A 20,908-nucleotide genomic window follows, 5' to 3' on the forward strand; every position below is an offset into this window, starting at 1 on the left:
GGCTGTCCGCAGCTTAATTTTCACTCTTCTATTTGCTATATTTTATAGAGATTTTTTTGTTTGTACTTCAAGCCACACATTCTAGATATTCTGCAGTGCAGGAAGACACCCATCAATCCAACCCCCTCCCATATCCTTTCCCCTCCCTCATCCCTCCCCAGGCATTTTTAGGCTCCTCTTAATGACAAAGTCATGATTACTCTCTAGGGTGATTCTCACAAAACAACCTAGAAATTGACCAGCTGTCATGGAATCTGGTAGTCTCCTCCAAGATAGCACACAACAAGAGCCACGAATGGAAAACAAAACTATGACTGAGAAAAGTACTCTATAAACAAGATTGAAATAATAAACAGATATGGAAGTAGACAGGATCAAATTATCTTAGTGCCCAAAAACAAATATTAGTTTCCCCCCAGGAGCTTATCTATTATAGATTTGATATCAATTGTTTTAGCACCCCTTTTTGTAACTCTCATTCATTTTCCCTACTGAATTCTGTCTCAGAGTAATTTCAGGGTTTATTGTTTGTATTTACAATTGACTTAAATCTGAATAAGCAATGCTGCCACAGTTTCAACACGAAGCTGGGACAAACATTGTTTTAAATTGATTTGAATTCAACACCTAGTATTTAAATGCAGGAAAAATTTAATACATCTTGTTGAATTGAGTCAGACCATCTATTTTTGTGGTGTTCAGCCATCATTATCTGTCAGTTTCACCAAATTAGTAGTTATCTTCTTTTCCAGCTGGATCTAAGAACGACTGGGAAATAGTACAATATAACTTTAATTACATGACTGTAGGCTTGTAGAGGCAATGTTATGTTGTGTAATTTTTTACTCTAACATTGGACGTGTCACTGTCCCTAGAACCATTCCACTCTACGTAACCCGCTGCGCTCCCTCTGTACTCCCTCGTCCTAACCCATTCGCTTATGCTCACCTACGTCGCTCTCAACAGTTCGTCCATCCGACCACTCTCTCTTCGATTTACCAACAGCAAATACGTTCGGAGACGACTTTCTTTCGGTGGAGAAAGAACAGCAGCGGGCAAACACAAAATCTCACACACCGGACCCTACAGATGTAGCCTAAATAACTTTCAGTGAGAATACCAGGTTTTATTTTCGTTTTACATAACAGTTACCCCGTAATTATTTGATTTATGTCCATGACATTTGATTAATCCATCCACATTTCGGGAAATTTACGGAATTCTGAAAAATGTTGCGAACAAGGTTCGCTCTTGTTCATCAACTCCTTTTGTAACAATTTAGTCCACATGTAGGCAGGCCTATGCCACATGATGTATTTGAGTGTAATTTCGAATATGTAAGTGTAACGTTAGTGGTGGTTTACCTGGAATTATTTTAACAGAATCGTACGACATCGTAAATGAAATGGATCTTTGGGGAGTGTACCTATTTCATCTCGTATTCATTGGTGAGTACTGCTGTAAGATACGTTGTAATTCATTAAAATTGATAGACCCGTTTCTTCCATTACACCTGTGTGTAAGAGAAGAAGGTCGCCAGAAACTTGTCACTGAAAAATACTGTCGGCTGCAACTGTGCTAATGCTGGTTAAAACAGTGTACAGTAAGTGTATATTTAACATTTAGGAAATTATTTTGATGTGATATGAAAGTAAAGGGCTTTATGTTTCTAGAACCATATCGCAATTGAGAATCAATTCACGTCTAGATGGAGTATTTGGCTGTTTGGGCTGCCAGACGAAGTCAAGCTGTGAAAATAACAAAGTCCTTGGACCTTAAGGAGTAACAGTTGGCACCGTAAGAGTACATCTTAGGCTAGCAATAGCCTACATTTTAGTTGTAGGAAATGAGGGTTTTGCCATCTAGAGAATGGGCTCCCGAGTGGCGCAGCAGTGTAAGGCACTACATCCAGTGCTTGAGGCGTCACTACAGACCCTGGTTTGATTCCAGGCTGTATCACAACCGGCCGTGATTGGATGTCCCATAGGGCGGCGCACAATTGGCCCAGCGTTATTCGGGTTAGGGTTTGGCCGGGGTAGGCCTTCATTGTAAATAAGAATTTGTTCTTAACTGACTTGCTAGTTACATAAAGGTTAAATAAAAAATAGAACATAAATTAAAATGTGATTGCAATGTATGCCACATTGAAAATCAATATGAGGTTGAAATCAAGTGGCTCACTAGCACTTCATAAATGTTCTGATACCCAATAATCTGCATACACCCATTATGATGGGTCAATTTCAACATGTAGGCAATTATTGGAATTCATCAAAATTGTGGCGTGTGTATATCAACTTGTCGGACAACATCAGCATTAAGCCAACCCCTGTGCACCGATGAAGAACCTTATGACAACACTTTGCTTAAAGCTAACAGGTATAATGCTTTATGACTTATTATACACATGTACGATGTGTTTATTTTAAGGCCTATAATATGTCCTGTCTATATGTTGTAAATGTCTCTCTATTGTTGCACATTTTCTACGGACTCAAAATGGCTATTAGGCCTATGCCTAATTTAGTCAGGATAAATAAAGATGATAATAATGCATTTTCCAGCCTCTTGAAGTTGTTCATACATGCTTATGACAAGTGTAAGAATGCATTATACCTGTCCACTATACGTAAAGTGTTTACTTATATATTCAATACATTATGTAGGATGAACTGCTGCCTTTAGCCTCAGGAAAGGTGTTAGAACATGAATGAATTTAATGAAACAAGGCCATCAGTCTTGTCCCATCTAGCTGTAGCATACACGTGACTCCAATGGATTGTATCCTACTAGAATTGATATCTAATCCTACCTTGAAATAGACTTAAATGCAAGGGTGTAATTTTGTGTTGTATATTAGAGAAGGGTCAAGGTAAATGGGTTCCGAGGTCAATACCCTTCTAGGGGGGTCCGAGGGTATGCCCACCCAGATATAAAAAAATAGCTGGGAAATGGTTGTTTCTGGGGAATTTGAAGGGGAAATACATCCCAAACTTCTCTGATAATTTGGTCAATATATCTCAACCACAACTGATATACCAATCAATTTCTGTGTTACTTTAAACTGTTGGTATAACAGTTTAGAAAGTTGCAACCAAACACCTGCTTTGACTACATTTAAATGTCATAACCCATTTTGCTTATTTGTGTACCCTTCAATCAAGTTGCAGCGGGTTCAGACAGGAAACCTGAGTGTTGCATCAACTGATGACATCAGCTGATATTGCACCAATTAGATTAATCAATCTACGTTAATATGGCGGTTTTGCACACATATTCTCTGATGTCTGCTGTGCGCAAGCTATGCACTGGTGTTCTTGGTGACATGCTATTGCTGTAACATGCGTTACTCCCCATGCATGTCTGTTTTCCCACAGCACACCCTAGCCTCCAGCTGTTTGGGCTCTGCTTTTGTTCGGTCAGAGGGATTGTTATAGTGTACATTGCTCACTGCCTGTATTATCATCATCTTAACATGATGCATGCTCTGACAGGGAGCTTCTCCAAAGGAGCAGAGCCTAACACCAAGACTAACATATTGCATGTATTGTAATCTTTTCTAATCAAAGGTTCAACGGGGTGTTTTCTGTCTGAACCATGCTTGGCATGTAATTGTTTTGAGGAAAGTCAGTTCTGGTGACCTTTCTACTCCAAATTGAATGAAAATAAGATGCTGCACCATTTAAAATAATCTCCCCCTTCAAAAATGAAACTAACAACATTTTGGTCCATATTAATCATGCTGCTGTGTTATTTAGCAATAATCATTATCACCTGTAGCCCAACTGATGCAGCACAGTGGCTTTAAATAAAAAAGGCTGAAGCCCATCTGTATTTGTGCAAATCATTAGCTAAATCAGTGCTTCCCAAACCTTTTCAGTCATGCCCCCTTTCATCATGGGGGAACATCCTGTGGTCCAAAATAGGGAGGGTTGTCAGACTTTGTCAAACTTTATTTTTTGTTGCTTTGGGGAGGGTTGTGTATTTTTTGGGGGGGTACAAGGGAGGGTAGTGCGGTTTTTCCCTGGTTTACATTCGCTTTTTTGCAGGGTTTTACAATATAATTTCTTCCATCCTAGCCACATTTCCTTGTGTGCTTGTATGCACCGCCTCTATATCAAGATGTTTTGGTACTACCCTTATGCAATATTGCTTTTCCGTGTGCTAACTTTTATTATAAACTGGGTGGTTCCAGCCCTGAATGCTGATTGGCTGACAGCCGTGGTATACAGCCGTGGTGAACAGCCTTTAGCCGTGGTATATTGGCCATATACCACACCCACTCAGGCCTTATTGCTTAAGTATACCGCAGGTCAGTATAATCTACCAGTCTAACGGTCTATCCTGCCGTCTATCCACCATTCATAGTGACAATAGCGGTATGTGGATCGTTTGTCCAGATCTGCAGTAGGTTAACTAGCAATCATACCACACATGAAATCATTCAAGGCTACATACATTTTTATATGAATCGACAAAAACAAATAGGAATAGCTGATAGGCAGCGGAGAGGCCAGGTGCATCACTCCGCATGAAGGAACAGGGAAGACATGAGACACACAGCTCAAAATTTGATTTGGATCAATTGTGGGCCTACTTTCAACAGTTTATATGGTCTAGAAAGGCACAGTAGCAGGCCAGTCTGGCTATATGTTTACTTCGGATTCTGATTGCGTTGTCTTTTGCAGATCATCATTATCCTCTGTCGTCCTATAATAATGTGGCTCCCGGCAGGTCCTGGTATTCAGGAAAGCTTAACTCATGCTCTGCCTCTTCTCCAAGCCGAGCAGCTAACTTTTTAAACGCATTACCTTTTATATATATGTCATAAACACAACCAGTCACACTATTTCAATCTGATTAGGCTACTTCAAAAGTATCCCGTAGGCGTGCGCACGTTCTTCCAAAATATAATTCCAGCGTCCTCAAAATGGCGCGACATAAAAAAGGTTGGATGGAAACCTGGTTTAGGTGAGTAACGTAGCTTAATGTCTGATAAAAAATGTCACCACATCATGTATGCAGATTATTAGGCTACAGATTATATAACTGATGATGAACTTCCACAGGGTGGTGAAAGTGCACAGTGATGAGGTTGATGGTCCTTTCTATAAATATCGGGGGTCTTATTCTGGCTGTCTATCATAACCTACACCCTGAGTTTGCGCGGCAGCGCAGTAGGAAGCCTGAGAGGCAGCCCCAAAACTTTATTGGGGGGTGGCACACGGGGAGTGTGGCGAAGTCAGGTAGGAGACCTGCGCCAACTTCCCGTGCTTACCGTGGAGAGCGAGAGTACGGTGTCTCCTGTACGTGTGCATAGCCCGGTGCGGTACATCCCAGCTCCTCGTATCAGCCGGAATAGAGTGGGCATCGAGCCAGGTGCCATGAAGCCGGCTCAACGCATCTGGTCTCCAGTGCGTCTCCTCGGGCCGGTGTACATGGCACCAGCTTTACGCATGGTGTCCCCGGTTCGCCAGCACAGCCCAGTGCAGGCTATTCTACCTTGCCGCACTGGCTTGGCTACGGGGAGCATTCAACCAGTTAAGGTTGGGCAGGCTCGGTGCTCAAGAGCTCCAGTGCGCCTTCACGGTCCGGTCTATCCGGTGCCACCTCCTCGCACCAGCCCAGTACCACCAGTACCAACACCATGCACCAGGCTTCCTGTGCGTCTCCAGAGTCCAGTACGCCCTGTTCCTCCTCCCCGCACTCGCCCAGTGGTGCGTGTCCCCAGTCTGGTACCACCAGTTCCGGCACCACGCACCAGGCCTACTGTGCGCCTCCAGGGTCCAGTATGCCCTGTTCCTGCTCCCCGCACTCGCCCAGTGGTGCGTGTCCCCAGTCCGGTACCACCAGTTCCGGCACCACGCACCAGGCCTACTGTGCGCCTCGGCAAGCCTGAGCTGCCCGTCTGTCCAGCGCCGCCTGAGCTGCCCGTCTGTCCAGCGCCGCCTGAGCTGCCCGTCTGTCCAGCGCCGCCTGAGCTGCCCGTCTGTCCAGCGCCGCCTGAGCCGCCCGTCTGTCCTGAGCCGCTAGAGCCGCCCGTCTGTCCTGAGCCGCTAGAGCCGTCTGTCAGTCAGGAGCCGCCAGAGCCGCCCACCAGTCAGGAGCTGCCAGAGCTGCCCGCCAGTCATGAGCTGCCCTTCAGTCATGAGCTGGGGGGGGGGGGGGGGTTTGTACTGTCACACCCTGGCCTTAGTTATCTTTGTTTTCTTTATTATTTTAGTTAGGTCAGGGTGTGACATGGGGGATGTAGGTGTTTTTGTCATGTCTAGGTTTTTTTATGTTTATGGGGCGTTTAGTCTAGGTGTTTGTATGTCTATGGCTGCCTAGATTGATTCTCAATTAGAGGCAGCTGTTTATCATTGTCTCTGATTGGGAACCATATTTAGGCAGCCATATTCATCGAATATGTCGTGGGTGATTGTCTATGTGTAAGTTGCCTGTGTCTGCACTTGTCATTATATAGCTTCACGTTCGTTTGTTGTTTTTGAAAGTCTGTTTAAGTATTCTTCGTTTCGTTATAATAAATAGAAGAATGTATTTATATCACGCTGCGCCTTGGTCCTCCTCTCTTCATCCAAACGACGAACGTGACACGCCTTCTTAGGGCTAGCGGGACACCTAGCCCTAAGAAGTTTTTTTAAGAAGGAAAGAAATTCCACTAAATCAACTTTTAACAAGGCACACCTGTTAATTGAAATGCATTCCAGGTGACTACCTCATGAAGCTGGTTGAGAGAATGCCAAGAGTGCCTTGATGACAGCTTTGCACAAAGTGTGGCTACTTTGAAGAATCTCAAATCTCAAATATATTTTTATTTGATTTACACTTTTTTGGTTATTGCATGATTCCATATGTGTTATTTCATCGTTTTGATATCTTCACAATTATTCTAAAATGTAGAAAATAGTAAAATAAATAAAAACCCTTGAATGAGTGGGTGTGACCAAACGTTTGACTGGTAATATATATATATATATATATATATATATATATATATATATATATATATATATATATTTAAATATGAATATCATACAGTGGACACCTAAGCCTAAAGGCCTATGCATGCAATGCCCTGAAGCATTTAGTGCTCGAATCTCCCGACAGCTGAACCATGAGGTGGACACAATTATTGTTTTAGTAAAGTAGCCAAACCCCCCCCCCAAAAAAAACATTGTAAATAAAGTTTTGCATATGCTACACATTGAAACACAAGGAATAGTGTTTTTGTAATTTCTTATAGGCTGTTTTTAAGGACACATAAATGTGGCTCATTTCACCAATATTCCTTGTTTATTGATTGCACTGGCTGCGCCAAGTCGGATCTGAATGCATATGTGTGTCAAGTAAATTAAAATCTTCCCAGTCACATTGTCCGGCTCCACATTTTCCTAAAGGAAACCCTGAAATGTGTAAGGACAGACGCTTGGAGACGAGAAGCAAGTACAGGGAGTGAACATTTAATGAATAAACAGACATGAAACAGGACAGGACAGCATCTGTACATGAAAAACATAACATTAATGCGGACAAAGGGATGAAGCAGAGGAACAGACAGATATAGGTAAGGCAATCAAAACGTGAAGGAGTACAGGTGAGTCCAATGAAGCGCTGATGCGCGTACTGAAGGTGACAGGTGTGCGTAATGATGGGCATCCTGGCACCCTCGAGCACCAGGGAGGGGGAGCGGGAGCAGGCGTGACAGTACCCCCCCTAGAGGGGTCCACCGGCGTCCCACCTGGGCGAGCCTGACTGGCCGGGTAGAAGCCCGACCAGCCGACTGAGGCTGGTGGGAGCCCGACGAGCCAGCTAAGGGATGGGAGCCCGACGAGCCAGCTAAGGCGTGGGAGCCCGATGATCCGGCTGAGGCATGACGTAGGATGGGAGCCTGATGAGCCGGCTGAGGCGTGGGAGCCCGACGAGCCGGCTGAGGCATGATGTGAGATTGGAGCCAGCTAAGGCGTGGAAGCCCGACGAGCCAGCTGAGGCACCCCCGGTTCCTCCGGCAGTGGCACCCGGACTCAACAACAACAAAAAACCCTGATGCTTTACATTGTGTGGTCAGCATTCTGTAAGGACATACGCTTGGAGACGAGAAGCGACGGGAGCGGGAGCAGGCATGACAGAAATGTTTTTATGCAGATTTTAGAATATTCGCATGAAAATCTGTTTCTAATTGGATGGACACCTATAGACACCCTAAAGACTCTGGCAAGTGCACTAGTTCAGTATCACTTTGATTTTGCCTGCACACCATGGTGTATCAGCAGCCCAAAAACATATAAAGAATAAGCTACAGACTAAGGTTTAATATTTTTCCAGTATATTACAAATGTTCCATCCCGAGAATAATAGCTTTTCTCCCAGGTAACCCGGAATTTCCCACACAAACCAGAAGTGTCATTCTAAAGCAGGGTTTCAAACTCATTCCACGGTGGGCTGAGTGTCTGCAGGTTGTTTTTTTTCTTTCAATTAAGAACAGGTGAGGGGAGTTCCTTACTAATTAGTGACCTTAATTCATCAATCAAGTACAAGGGTGGAGTGAAAACCCACTCGGCCCTCCATGGAATGAGTTAAGCAGGGTTGATCCTGGTCGGTCCCTGGATGGGAGACCAGATGCTGCTGGAAGTGGTCCCCCCCTCACCAATCTACACACAATACCACATGATGACAAAGCAATAACAGGTTTCAGAATTTTATGCAAATTTATAATAAAAAAAAAAAGATTACATTTACATAAGTATTCAGACCCTTTACTCAGTACTTTGTTGAAGCCCCTCTGGCAGCGATTACAGCCTTAAGTCTTCTTGGGTATGACGCGACAAGCTTGGCTCACCTGTATTTGTGGAGTTTCTCCTATTCTTCTCTGCAGATCCTCTCAAGCGCTGTCCGGTTGGATGGGGAGCGTTGTTGCATAGCTATTTTCAGGTTTCTCCAGAGATGTTCGATCAGTTTTAAGTCCGGGCTCTGGCTGGGCCACTCAAGGACATTCAGAGACTTGTCCGGAAGCCACTCCTGCGTTGTCTTGGCTGTGTGCTTAGGGTCGTTCGCCCCTAACCTTCGCCTCCCAGTCTGAGGTCCAGATCGCTCTGGAGCAGGTTTTCATCAAGGATCTCTCTGTACTTTGCTCCATTCATCTTTCCATCGGTCCTCACTAGTCTCTCAGTCCCTGCCACTGAAAAACATCCCCACAGCATGATGCTGCCACCACCATCTTTCACCGTAGGGATGTTGCCAGGTTTCCTCCAGACGTGACGCTTAGCATTCAGGCCAAAGAGTTCAATCTTGGTTTCATCAGACCAGAGACTCTTGTTTCTCATGGCCTGAGAGTCCTTTAGGTGCCTTTTGGCAAACTCCAAGCGGGCAGTTATGTGCCTTTTACTGAGGAGTGGCTTCTGTCTGGCCACTCTACCATAATAGCCTGATTTGTGGAGTGCTGCAGAGATGGTTGTCCTTCTGGAACTCTATCAGAGTGACCATCAGGTTCTTGGTCACCTCCCTGACCAAGGCCCTTCTCCTCCGATTGCTCAGTTTGGCCAGGCTGCCAGCTCTAGGAAGAGTCTTGGTGGTTCCAAACTTCTTCCATTTAAGAATGATTGAGGCCACTGTGTTCTTGGGGACCTTCAATGCTGCAGAGATGCTTTGGTACCCTTCCCAATATCTGTGCCTTGACACAATCATGTGTTGGAGCTCTATGGACAATTCATTCGACCTCATGGCTTGGTTTTTGCTCTGACATGCACTGTCAACTGTGGGACCTTATATAGACAGCTGTGCCTTTCCAAATCATGTCCAATCAATTGAATTTACCACAGGTGGACTCAAATCAAGTTGTTTAAACATCTCAAGGATGATCATTGGAAACAGGATGCACCTGAGCTCAATTTCGAGTCTCGTAGCAAAGGGTCTGAATACTTGTTTTTATTTTTAAATCATTTGCAACAAAAAATTTGACCTGTTTTTGCCTTGTCATTATGGGGTATTGTGTGTAGATTAATGAGGAAAACATTTAATTTGAGCAATTTTAGAATAAGGCTGTAACGTTACAAAATGTGGAAAATGTCAAGGGGTCTGAATACTTTCTGAATGCACTGTATTACTGTAGCATATGCTGCAGCAAATGTAGGGTCCAAAATGGAAATAAGTCCCCGACTTTATTGTGCAATCCCGGTCACTTTTTTAATTATTTGTGTATATATTTAAAATCAATCAGTCCAAACTGTGCAGTGGCAATTTGTTGAAAGGAAAGAAACATATTTTACAAAACACCACAACCATGATATTGAACTGCCCGAAGTTGGTATGTTTTGGTTTTGTTTATTGGTTGTGTGGTGCGTTGGCACAGAAACCTGTTTGTGGATAATATGCATCAAAATGTTGAAAATCATATTTCCCCCTAGCTGATCATTGTCTGCAACCGGCTTTGATCGTGAACTAATGAAACAGTTAGGGAGAGTGAGCTCCTCTGTGGTGGTCGGCGAACCCTCAACCTTCTGGCCCATAGCCTTGTGTGGCATCGACTGTGCCACAAAAGTGAAGTACATATCCACATTTATAAACACAGTTATTGTTATTTGTAGTCATACAATTCTTTTTAGTTAATTTTATGAGGGGGGGTGGTGTTACATATATTTTACAGTACAAGGGGATGGTCATGTGAAAATATTTTTGTAATTACAACTCAGTGGGCTACCCAAGAGGAAATGCCGGCGTTACAGAGTGTGATTAAGGGTGAAAACCGGCCACCTCTTCCATCCATTCTACTGGTGAATGTAGTCACTTGATAGTAAGATGGATGACCTCTGATCGCGGATTCACTAACAACGGGACTCTCGGAACTGCAATATTCTTTACTTTTCAGAAACATGGCTCTCAGACAAGATAACCCCCACGGCTATCCAACTCGATGGATTTTCCATTCAACGGGCGGACAGGACATTGGAGTCTGGGAAATCGGGGGGGAGTGATTCATTAACTCCAACTGGTGTGCTAATTCCATTGCGGTGGTGTCGACCCACTGTTCACCCGTCTTGGAATACCTTATGGTCAAATGCCGATCCTTCTACCTCCCGAGGGAGTTTTCAGCTGTTATCATGACTGCTGTAGACATTCCACCACAGGGCAATAAAAATAATAAACTGGTGCTTCACGAAATGTATAAGGCTACAAACAAGCAGGAAACCCTACAGAGGCTGCCTTTCTGGTTGCCGGAGATTTTAATTCGGCATCACTAAGACACCTGATGCCCAACTTCCATCAACACGTCTCCAACGCCACTAGGGATGATAAAGTCCTAGACCATTGCTATTCTACCCACAAGCAAGCATACAAGGCCCTCCCTCGTCCGCCATTTGGCAAATAAGATCATGACTCCGTACTCTTGCTTCCTGTTTGCAAGCAGAAGCTGAAACAGGATGTACCTGCGATTCGCTCCGTTGAGAAATGTTCACCTGAATCAGAGGGTATGCTTCAGGACTCCTTTACTAGTGGTGATTGGAATATGTTCCGAGACCACCTCCGTCACCGGCTTCATTAGAAAAATGCATCAGCGATGTTGTACCCATGGTGAGGGTTCGCTGCTTCCCCAATCAAAGCCCTGTATTAACACACAGGTTGGCGCTAAACTAAAGAGCAGGGCTACCGCACACAAAGCTATCGCAGACAACCCTGATGCAATGGCCGAAGACAGGAGTAAGTACAAGAAGGCTCATTATGACCTCCGCAGAGTCATCAAACGAGCAAAAGGACAATATAGGAATAAGGTGGAATCAAGTCTGACACCAAAAGGCTCTTGAACAGCGTCTATCCTCAAGCAATACGACTGATAAATAGCTAACAAAATAGCTACATGGACCGAGTTCACCTTGTATCTCTATTGACCTTCAATTTCAGTATTTGCACTGTCTCTATGCACACTCACAGGGCCCTACACACTAGCACACACCGTCATTCCAACACACATGCCACCATTTGCTCACTCACGCATAATATGCACATACATTTACACTGACTCTACACACCCACTCAGTCTGTTTATTATATCCTGTTGCCTAGTCACCTTGCCCCTATACATATCTACCTCCATCACTCCAGTATCCCTGCACATGTAAATATGGTATTGGAACTGACTTTTTAAATAATTCCTGTATATAGTGTGCTTACTTACTTTTGTCTATTTCATATTCTTATTTCTTGTGGGTTCTTTTGTTGTAATACATGATTATTGATTATTGCATGGTTGGGCTCTGAGTTTGCAAGAAAGGCATTTCACTTTACTTGTGCATGTAACATTAAAACTTGAAACATAATTTGTTTTGACACTCTGAGTTGGACCAGCCCCTCCTTCCCCCCAGTAAATGTAGATATGTCCCTAACAAGGCGACACTCCATCTTAATTCCTCTTGCACATTTACTGGATTGGTTGAACAGTGCAGAAGACCAGTATGTAGGGGATGTAGTTTCAGGAGTTTCTTTTACACATGCTTTGATAGGTTTCTTAACATTTTGTGATATTTATTTATTTTACATGAATTGATACTATTGGTTCCCCCTTTTTTTAACGTTTACGACCCCTTGACTAATGAAACGCATTCAAAATAGCTTGTCATCAAAAAGTCCATTGGCTCTCAAAGTTGTCCTTCAAACCCTTTATCTCCACCATGGCTCATGAAGTGGTCTTCACTTCTGAGAAGATTTCTGTTTTTAGGTTCTTAATCAGACGTGAGGTAAGTTGCACTTTAATTACCTTCGCAATATTATACATTTCTGGAGTAAGATAAGTATTTCTCAGATATAATTCTGCTGTTGAAATTGTGTTTTGAGGGCAAGTGCAAATGAAATGGCTAACGTTAGGTGGCTATCCTGGAATCTGACAGATAACTTATCTTTTGTTTTTAGCTACCCATATGATCTCTTCTTTTTGGCTAACTAGCTAGCCACCTTGTCATTGGCATAATGAGTGAACAAATTAATCAGATGAGTGTGGCGATAGCTAACTAACTATCACATTAGCTTGCCACTAGATAACGTTAGGTAGCTAGCTAGCTCAGCCAGCTTCTCTAAATCAACCGATCAGCCCAGCTCAGCATCCTCCCACTCCAATGTTCTTTCTCACTGTGTGTGTGTGTGTGTGTAAATGTCATTCTACAGTGCATGATCTCAGTAAGCTTTTTGTGCCATATACATTTAATACATTTTTTTTTTTACAACCGAGGGGGAGCAAAATGGGCCAGCCAAGAAAAGAAAAGACCCTTCAAAGTGGAAAAGAGAGAAGGTGGATGCAGGGTAAATCCTACCTTGGCAGGAAAAATATGATTGAGTTGAATATGGCAATTGATAGCTGTACTTTCACTATTAATAACTTACATGATTCTTACCAGTGTTGCGATATTGTATTTAGAGGTAGGCGAAGGAGTCAAGCACAGGAGAGCAGAGATGTCCAAGTAACGTCTTTTAATAGGCAAGTCCACAACAATAGGGTCAGGTACAATACCAAATAACCGCCCACGACAAAAGAGAACACAGTTAGTCACGGAAGGAGAAAAAACAACACTCCTTAAACTTATACACAATCGGTATATACGTGAAAATAACTGAGGCACAACCTTAATGAGCAACATGACACAAATAATCCTGCACAAACCTAAGCAGGCAACAGGGGTAATTATACACACAGAAATTAAAGCAAAGGAAACCAGGTGTGAAAGAACCAAAGGAAAAGGAAAAATGGATCGGTGATGGCTAGTAGGCCGGCAACACGACCATCGAGCACCGCCCGAACAGGGAGAGGAACCACCTTCGGTGGAAGTCGTGACAATCAGAATACCTACCTTGATGTTTCATTCCATGCTGAACTGTGTCTTGATGATTTGCATACTTGGAACTTTGATAGTGAAATGTTGATATTGATTGTTGTTTGACTAGTATTCTGAGTAAAACATTTAACATCACATTTGGTGTAAATCATATTAGTACTCATTCATCATCACATGTACTTGAAATAATATTGTGAAAAACATTTTCAGTAATGCTATTGAAATTGTGAAATTATTCTAATGTCTTGAGTACCATTTACCTTTTTATGAAATTGGGCACATTGATATTGATACTAAGTTAACTTTGAATACGAGAATAATTGAAACTGTACAGCCTATGGACTATGTGTCACGCCCTGACCATAGAGCTTTTTATGTCTCTATTTTGGTTTGGTCAGGGTGTGATTTGAGTGGGCATTCTATGTTAATTTTCTATGTTTTGTATTTCTTTGTGTTTGGCCGGGTGTGGTTCTCAATCAGAGGCAGCTGTCTATCATTTTCTCTGATTGAGAACCATACTTAGGTAGCTTTTTCCCACATGGTTTTTGTGGGTAGTTGTTTTCTGTTTTGTGTTTCTGCACCTGACAGGACTGTTTCGGTTTCGTTCATTCGCTTTGTTATTTTAGTGTTCAGTTTAATAAAAAAAGCATGAACACTTACCACGCTGCGCTTTGGTCCGATTCCTGTTCTTCAGACGACGAAAACCATTACACTCTGTTTATGTCAGTCTTCATTGGAGATATCTGCAAGATGGTGCCGGCAGGCTTAAATAATAAATTAATGTCAAATCAGTTTCACTAATGTGTTGTTCTTTTTAATTGCTTTCACAGTTTGCCATACGGTGTAAAGAATTACCTAGTTACAAGCTACAGTACATTTGTAACTAGTACTGAAGTAGGTTTCTGACCAGATACTTATTTTGCCTTAATTGAGTAGTTTCTTAAGAGGGCTACTTTTACTTAAGTAGAGGTTTTCAGGGGGGGGGGACAATGACCCCCCGGAACTTACGAACCTGCTTCAATGTACATTATATTTGTTAGTCTGGTCTAACTTCCACAATTTACTGGTACTCTAATGTACTGCCGCTGCATTGAACTGTTAGCCTGATCATTTCACATATTTCAGAGCACCAGTTGTAGTACAGAAATGGTGACGCATTCCCCCATATTAATAATTTCAGACAATGCTTCGCCATCGTTGCTGAATGACAGAGACTCTCCTTATGATTGGATGTAGTCGCCATTGATTTTGTGTCTCTGAAGCGTGCGAGTGAGAAAGGAGAGTCTCATGTTGTGAGCGATCTATTAGTCAAGACAACACTGACATGTTAATCCTGACCTAATGTTAATTTTATTATGGTTATTGACACGGTCATGACACCAGAGTTGATCATTCCTATCTGAATTCGGGCCCTGCCACTCCCAGCTCATCAACAGAGGGCTAACATGAGAATAGACATTTGCACTATAGCCTGCCTCAGTATTGATATTATCTTCAGCAACTCGAGGACTGTCTTCTTTAGAGAAATGTAGAGGTTGGAGGTGAGGAATGCCGAAGTGAAATTAATACAGTTATGCATTGAGAATCATAACATAATATGATTTGATGTCCATTCAATTGGCATAAGGTAGAGAGGATGTCTGTTTAAGTCAATTAGATTGTTTGCCATTTTCTTCTCTGAAAACAGAAGGTCAATGTGTCACGTTCTGACCTTAGTTCCTTTTTTATGTCTTTGTGTTAGGTTGGTCAGGGCGTGAGTTGGGGTGGGTAGTCTATGTTATTTTTTCTATGTTGTTATATTTCTATGTGTTTGGCCTAGTATGGTTCTCAATCAGAGGCAGGTGTCGTTCGTTGTCTCTGATTGAGAAGCATACTTAGGTAGCCTGTTTTCCCCATTTTGGTTGTGGTTGTTTAATTTCTGTTTAGTGTCTGTTCACCTGGCAGAACTGTTTCGTGTTCGCGTCGTTGTTATTTTGTGTAGTGTTCAGTTTTTTCAATTAAAATATGACGAACACTTACCATGCTGCATTTTGGTCCTCCTCTCCTTCCACCAACGAGAATCGTTACACAATGGTCTTAAAATCCTTGAAACTAACCACATCATCTACAGTAATTATGTGCAATCGCTAGTTAGTTCCATTGGGGTTAGCGTATACTAGCCTTTGAATTAGATTTTGAATCCAGGGTAGGGCAGAAGTGATGTATAATTAAGGGGTTTGGGGCTTTTGTCGATAACAGTTGGAGCTTGCTGGTATACATCCATAACTGTAGCTTTACCTTAACAGAAGCATAATGATGCAATGTTCCAGCTTACGTATTCAATCATTGTCTTTCGTTTTCACATTAGCTTGCAGTATAATTTCTGAAGTAATTTCAGTCTGTGTTGTTGAGCCATCTGTCCTACCTAATTGAGCAAAGGCAACAATTCAATACTCCAGATCAACAAAGGCACAGTGTAGATAGATCACCTCCTGTGTAGACGACCTTATGCATTTATATGGCCTACTGACGAGGCAGCAGTGCGGTTGATGTGGATTGAGGTTCAACTCGCATAATAAATTCAAACTTAAAATAGAACACCATTTTGATCAAACTGCCAGTGGTGGAAAAAGTACCCAATTGTCATACTTGATTAAAAGGAAAGATACCTTAATAGAAAAGGACTCAAGTAAAAGTGAAAGTCACCCAGTACAATACTATCTGAGTAAAAGTATTTGGTTTTAAATATACCTTTATTTTTTAAATTTTACCCCCTTTCTCCCCAATTTTCGTGGTATCCAATCGCTAGTAATTACTATCTTCCCATCGCTACAACTCCCGTACGGGCTCGGGAGAGACGAAGGTCGTCCTCCATGCGTCCTCCAAAGCACAACCCAACCAAGCCGCACTGCTTCTTAACACAGCGCGCCTCCAACCCGGAAGCCAGCCGCACCAATGTGTCGGAGGAAACACCGTGCACCTGGCCCCCTTGGTTAGCGCGCACTGCGCCCGGCCCGCCACAGGAGTCGCTGGAGCGCAATGAGACAAGGATATCCCTACCGGCCAAACCCTCCCTAACCTGGACGACACTAGGCCAATTGTGCGTCGCCCCACAGACCTCCCGGTCGCGGCCCGGCTGCGACAGAGCCTGGGCGCGAGCCCAGAGACTCTGGTGGCGCAGCTAGCGCTGCGATGCAGTGCCCTAGACCACTGCGCCACCCGGGGGGTTTTAAATATACATAAGTATCAAAAGCTAAAGTAATTGCTAAAATATACTTACGTGTCAAAAGTAAAAGTATAAATAATTTCAAATTCCTTATACTAAGCAAATTATATGGCACCATTTTTTTATTTTTTATTTACGAATAGCCATTGGCATACTCCAACACTTCATTTAAAAGCGAAGCATGTGTTCAGTGAGGATGACCAGGGATGTTGTCGCGCCCTGACCTTAGAGATGCTTATTTATTCTCTATGTTTGGGTGGGTCAGGGTGTGACTCGGGTGGGAAAATCTATGCTTTCTATTTCTTTGTTGTTTTGCCAGTGTGGTTCCCAATCAGTGGCAGCTGTCTATCGTTGTCTCTGATTGGGGATCATATATAAGTTGTGATTTTCCATTTGAGTTTTGTGGGGTGTTATTTTCTGTTTAGTGTCTGTGCCTGACGGAACTGATCGCTTTAGTTTTTGGATGTGTTATTTTTGTTTGAGTGTTGCTTGTAAATAAATATCATGAACACTTTCCACACTGCGCTTTGGTCCACTCTTCCTTCCACTGACGACGAGCATTACAGATGTTCTCTTGATAAGTGTGTGAATTAGACCATTTTCCTGTCCTGCTAAGCATTCAAAATGTAACGAGTACTTTTCGGGTGTCATGGTAAACGTGTGGAGTAAAAAGTACAGATATCCCTAAAAAAGAATTCTGTAAAAATACTTGAAAATACTAATTAAGTTCTTTACACCACTGCAAACTGCTCCCATTGCACATCGCTAACACTGGGGATTCAAAATTATGGCAATTTCCAAGTCTGCACATGGTGGTGCAATAAAAGGGTACATACTGTACTAAAGGAAACACTGGGTCTTGGATTGTAAGAAATAAGCCCTCAGATATTTCCAATTCGATGGAGAGCATTGTGTGTATTTAGGTTGATGGTTAAAGATAGAATAATATCATAGAGCTGAAATTGGATAAGTTTATAATGCACCGATAGAAAATATAATGCCAAACCACACTAGAGTGCATACTTTATCTCAGGTTGCTGTAAACCTCAGTGATTACTCATTAAGGCCAGGGGTGAAAGTAAGGCGGTATGGTCCCGTACGGTGTCCCGGCAAAATAAAAAGTGGGGGTACGCCGTACCTGTAAAATGCCAGCCTATCACAATTAATACAACATGCCCAAAACAACTATAGTCTATTGCAACATTATTTTACATTACTGCATAGCCGCATGAAAAATGTGCAAATTGACAGGGAACCGGGTGGTATACGCTCAAAATTGCGTTGTGGTTTGAGTACACTTACATTTTGTCAAGGCGGAGATGGGTTGCGGAGACACTTGCAGACAAGGCAGAGATGAGTGGCCAAGACCGCGGCGCGCGTGGACAACAGTAGATGGATCAATTTAGGCTACAAGTGTAGGCCTAATGACAATCGCAGAATGTCATTACAATGCAAGTAAGGGTTATGTAACTGATGTCTCTTTCCACTCATCAAATTGCAGGTGCACAGTGCACAGTTGGGGTTTAACCTGAGCGGAAACCAGATTGCATACCCAAGAGAATACTATAGACATCAAGAAAGTCAGTCAGTTGATTATTAAAATGTTTTTCCAACACTTTTGATAAACAGGACAAAATAGAAATAGGCCTATAACAGTTTGGATCAGCTTAATCTCCCCCTTTAAATACAGGACGAACTGTGGCTGCCTTCCAAGCAATGGGAACCTCCCCAGAAAGGAGTGATAGGTTAAAAAGGTTGGAGATAGGCTTGGCGATGATAGGGGCAGCAACCTTAAAGAAGAAAGGGTCTAAACCATCTGACCCAGATGTTTTGTTGGGGACAAGTTTAAGGAGCTCATTTAGCACTTCGGACTCAGTGACTGCCTGCAGGGAGTAACTTTGTAGCGGGGCAGGGGAAAAAGAGGGAGAAGTATCAGGGATAGTCGCATTAGATGGGTTGGGAGATGAGGAAATGTTGGACGGGCAAGGACGCATGACTGAGTCAAATAGGAATCCTGACTTAATGAAGTGGTTATTAAAGAGCTCAGCCATGTGCTTCTTGTCAGTAACAACCACATCATCAACTTAAAGTACATGGGCAGCTGTGAGGAGGAGGGTTTATTCTCCAGACAACTTTAACCGTTTTCCAGAACTTCTTGGTTTAGACCCACAGAGAGAGAACTGCTACTTAAAGTAACTAACTTTGGCCTCCCGGATAGCCTGAGTGTACTTATTTCTAATTTGCCTGAATGATAGCCAGTCAGCCTGAGTATGCGTGTGCCGAGCCTTTCGCCAAATGCAATTCTTGTGGTGGAGTAACTCTGCAAGATCACGGTCGAACCAGGGGCTGAACCTGTTTTTAATTCTCATTTTCTTTATGGGGGTGTGTTTGTTAACAATACAAAAAATATCAAAAAAGAAGGTGCAACCGTCTTTGACAGAGGGGATCAAGCTGATTCTGTACCATTTTACAGAGGCCAGTTCATGAAGTAATCATCTGCCAGAGAGTAGCCCAAATCTGCCCGAGCCCCAAGTAATACATTTGGGCCAGATAACTATCACCGGAATCGGTCCGAGCCCCAAGTATTATATACATTTGGGCCAGATAACTCTCACCGGAATTGGACCGAGCCCCAAGTAATACATTTGGCCCAGATAACTCACACCGGAATCGGCCCGAGCTCAATCCCCGCATCCTAGCCATAAGTAGTATTGCCGAAGGCAGCCCAGACTCGGGCCACATGACGTCGGCCGACTCTGACTCTCAGCCGAGTGCCCCGACTCTCAGCCGGAATAGGCCCAGATCCCCTGTGCTAGCTGGGGCGCCTTTGTTAAGTGATTGTTTGACAATCCGATGAAGACATCATGAATGGTTGTGTTTATGACACATTAAAAGGCATAGGCGGCGTGCCCATAAGGCTAGTGAAAGCTAAGTTTTCCCTAAAGTAAATTTAATGAAATAGACAAAATTATAGAGCCTAATTAGCTTACTCCTGTCTATACAGAAATAAATAAAATCATTCAAAATAGGCTACTATATCAGAAATCATGATTTGGCCACAGAGGATTATTAGATTCTGTCACGCCCTGGCCTTAGTTATCTTTGTTTTCTTTATTATTTTAGTTAGGTCAGGGTGTGACATGGGGGATGTTTGTGTGTTTTTGTCTCGTCTAGGGTGTTTGTATTGTCTAGGGGGTGTTTGTAGAGTTCATGGGGTTGTGTTCATTGTGGGTGTTTATGTAAGTCTATGGTTGCCTAGATTGGTTCTCAATTAGAGACAGCTGTCTATCGTTGTCTCTGATTGGGAGCCATATTTAGGCAGCCATAGTCATTAGGTAGGTTGTGGGTGATTGTCTATGGGTAAGTTGCCAGTGGCTGCACTTATTGTTTGTATAGTGTCACGTTTGATTAGTTTGTATAGTGTTTGTTTTCATCTTCATTAAAGAAGAATGTATTGTTATCACGCTGCGCCTTGGTCCTCCTCACTTAAATGTTATGACGAACGTGACAGCTTCTTTTAAAAAAGAGGCTGTGGATTGTTTTAAATCGCATAGCCTACAGTCGGAAGGGCACGCAATTTGCACAGCGCGTGCTGCAAATGCCAAATAGATGATTGTTGAGTTGCGGCTGTCAGTGAAAGGCAGAGATACTCAGCCAGGTGTATCGCAATGTTTAAAAATACAATTTCGGAAAAACTGTTTGGAAAACAAATGGCTATTGCTGTAAAGATGGCAATGAAAAGACTCCAATCTGTCTTTAAGTTATCAAAATTCTTAATTTAATTGAGGAAACAGTGGCCTATCTTATTGGCGGCGAGTGTGCATATTCCCTGCCTTTATCATTGGGTCATTGCCACTTTTGTTGGTTTTTGGACACTGATTTCCTC

At 42.9% G+C, this 20,908-nt stretch overlaps 1 protein-coding gene across 2 annotated transcripts in view; it reads left to right on the top strand.

The window, feature by feature from the left end:
• Window positions 1–886: 886 nt before the first annotated feature.
• The window catches only part of LOC129822856 (GDNF family receptor alpha-4-like), a 92,592-nt gene continuing 72,570 nt past the window's right edge, over window positions 887–20,908 (top strand). The window contains exons 1-2 of one of the 2 annotated variants that reach the window (XM_055881332.1): window positions 887–1,110; window positions 1,383–1,448. In XM_055881332.1, coding sequence (XP_055737307.1) covers window positions 1,406–1,448 — 43 coding nt within the window. In that variant the 5' untranslated portion in view covers window positions 887–1,110; window positions 1,383–1,405. Of the gene's footprint in view, window positions 1,449–20,908 lie in introns of both variants that reach the window. The other variant, XM_055881323.1, reaches the window with a different exon arrangement.

Source organism: Salvelinus fontinalis, chromosome 2 (assembly GCF_029448725.1).
Source record: "Salvelinus fontinalis isolate EN_2023a chromosome 2, ASM2944872v1, whole genome shotgun sequence".
NCBI classification, from domain to species: Eukaryota; Metazoa; Chordata; class Actinopteri; order Salmoniformes; family Salmonidae; genus Salvelinus; species Salvelinus fontinalis.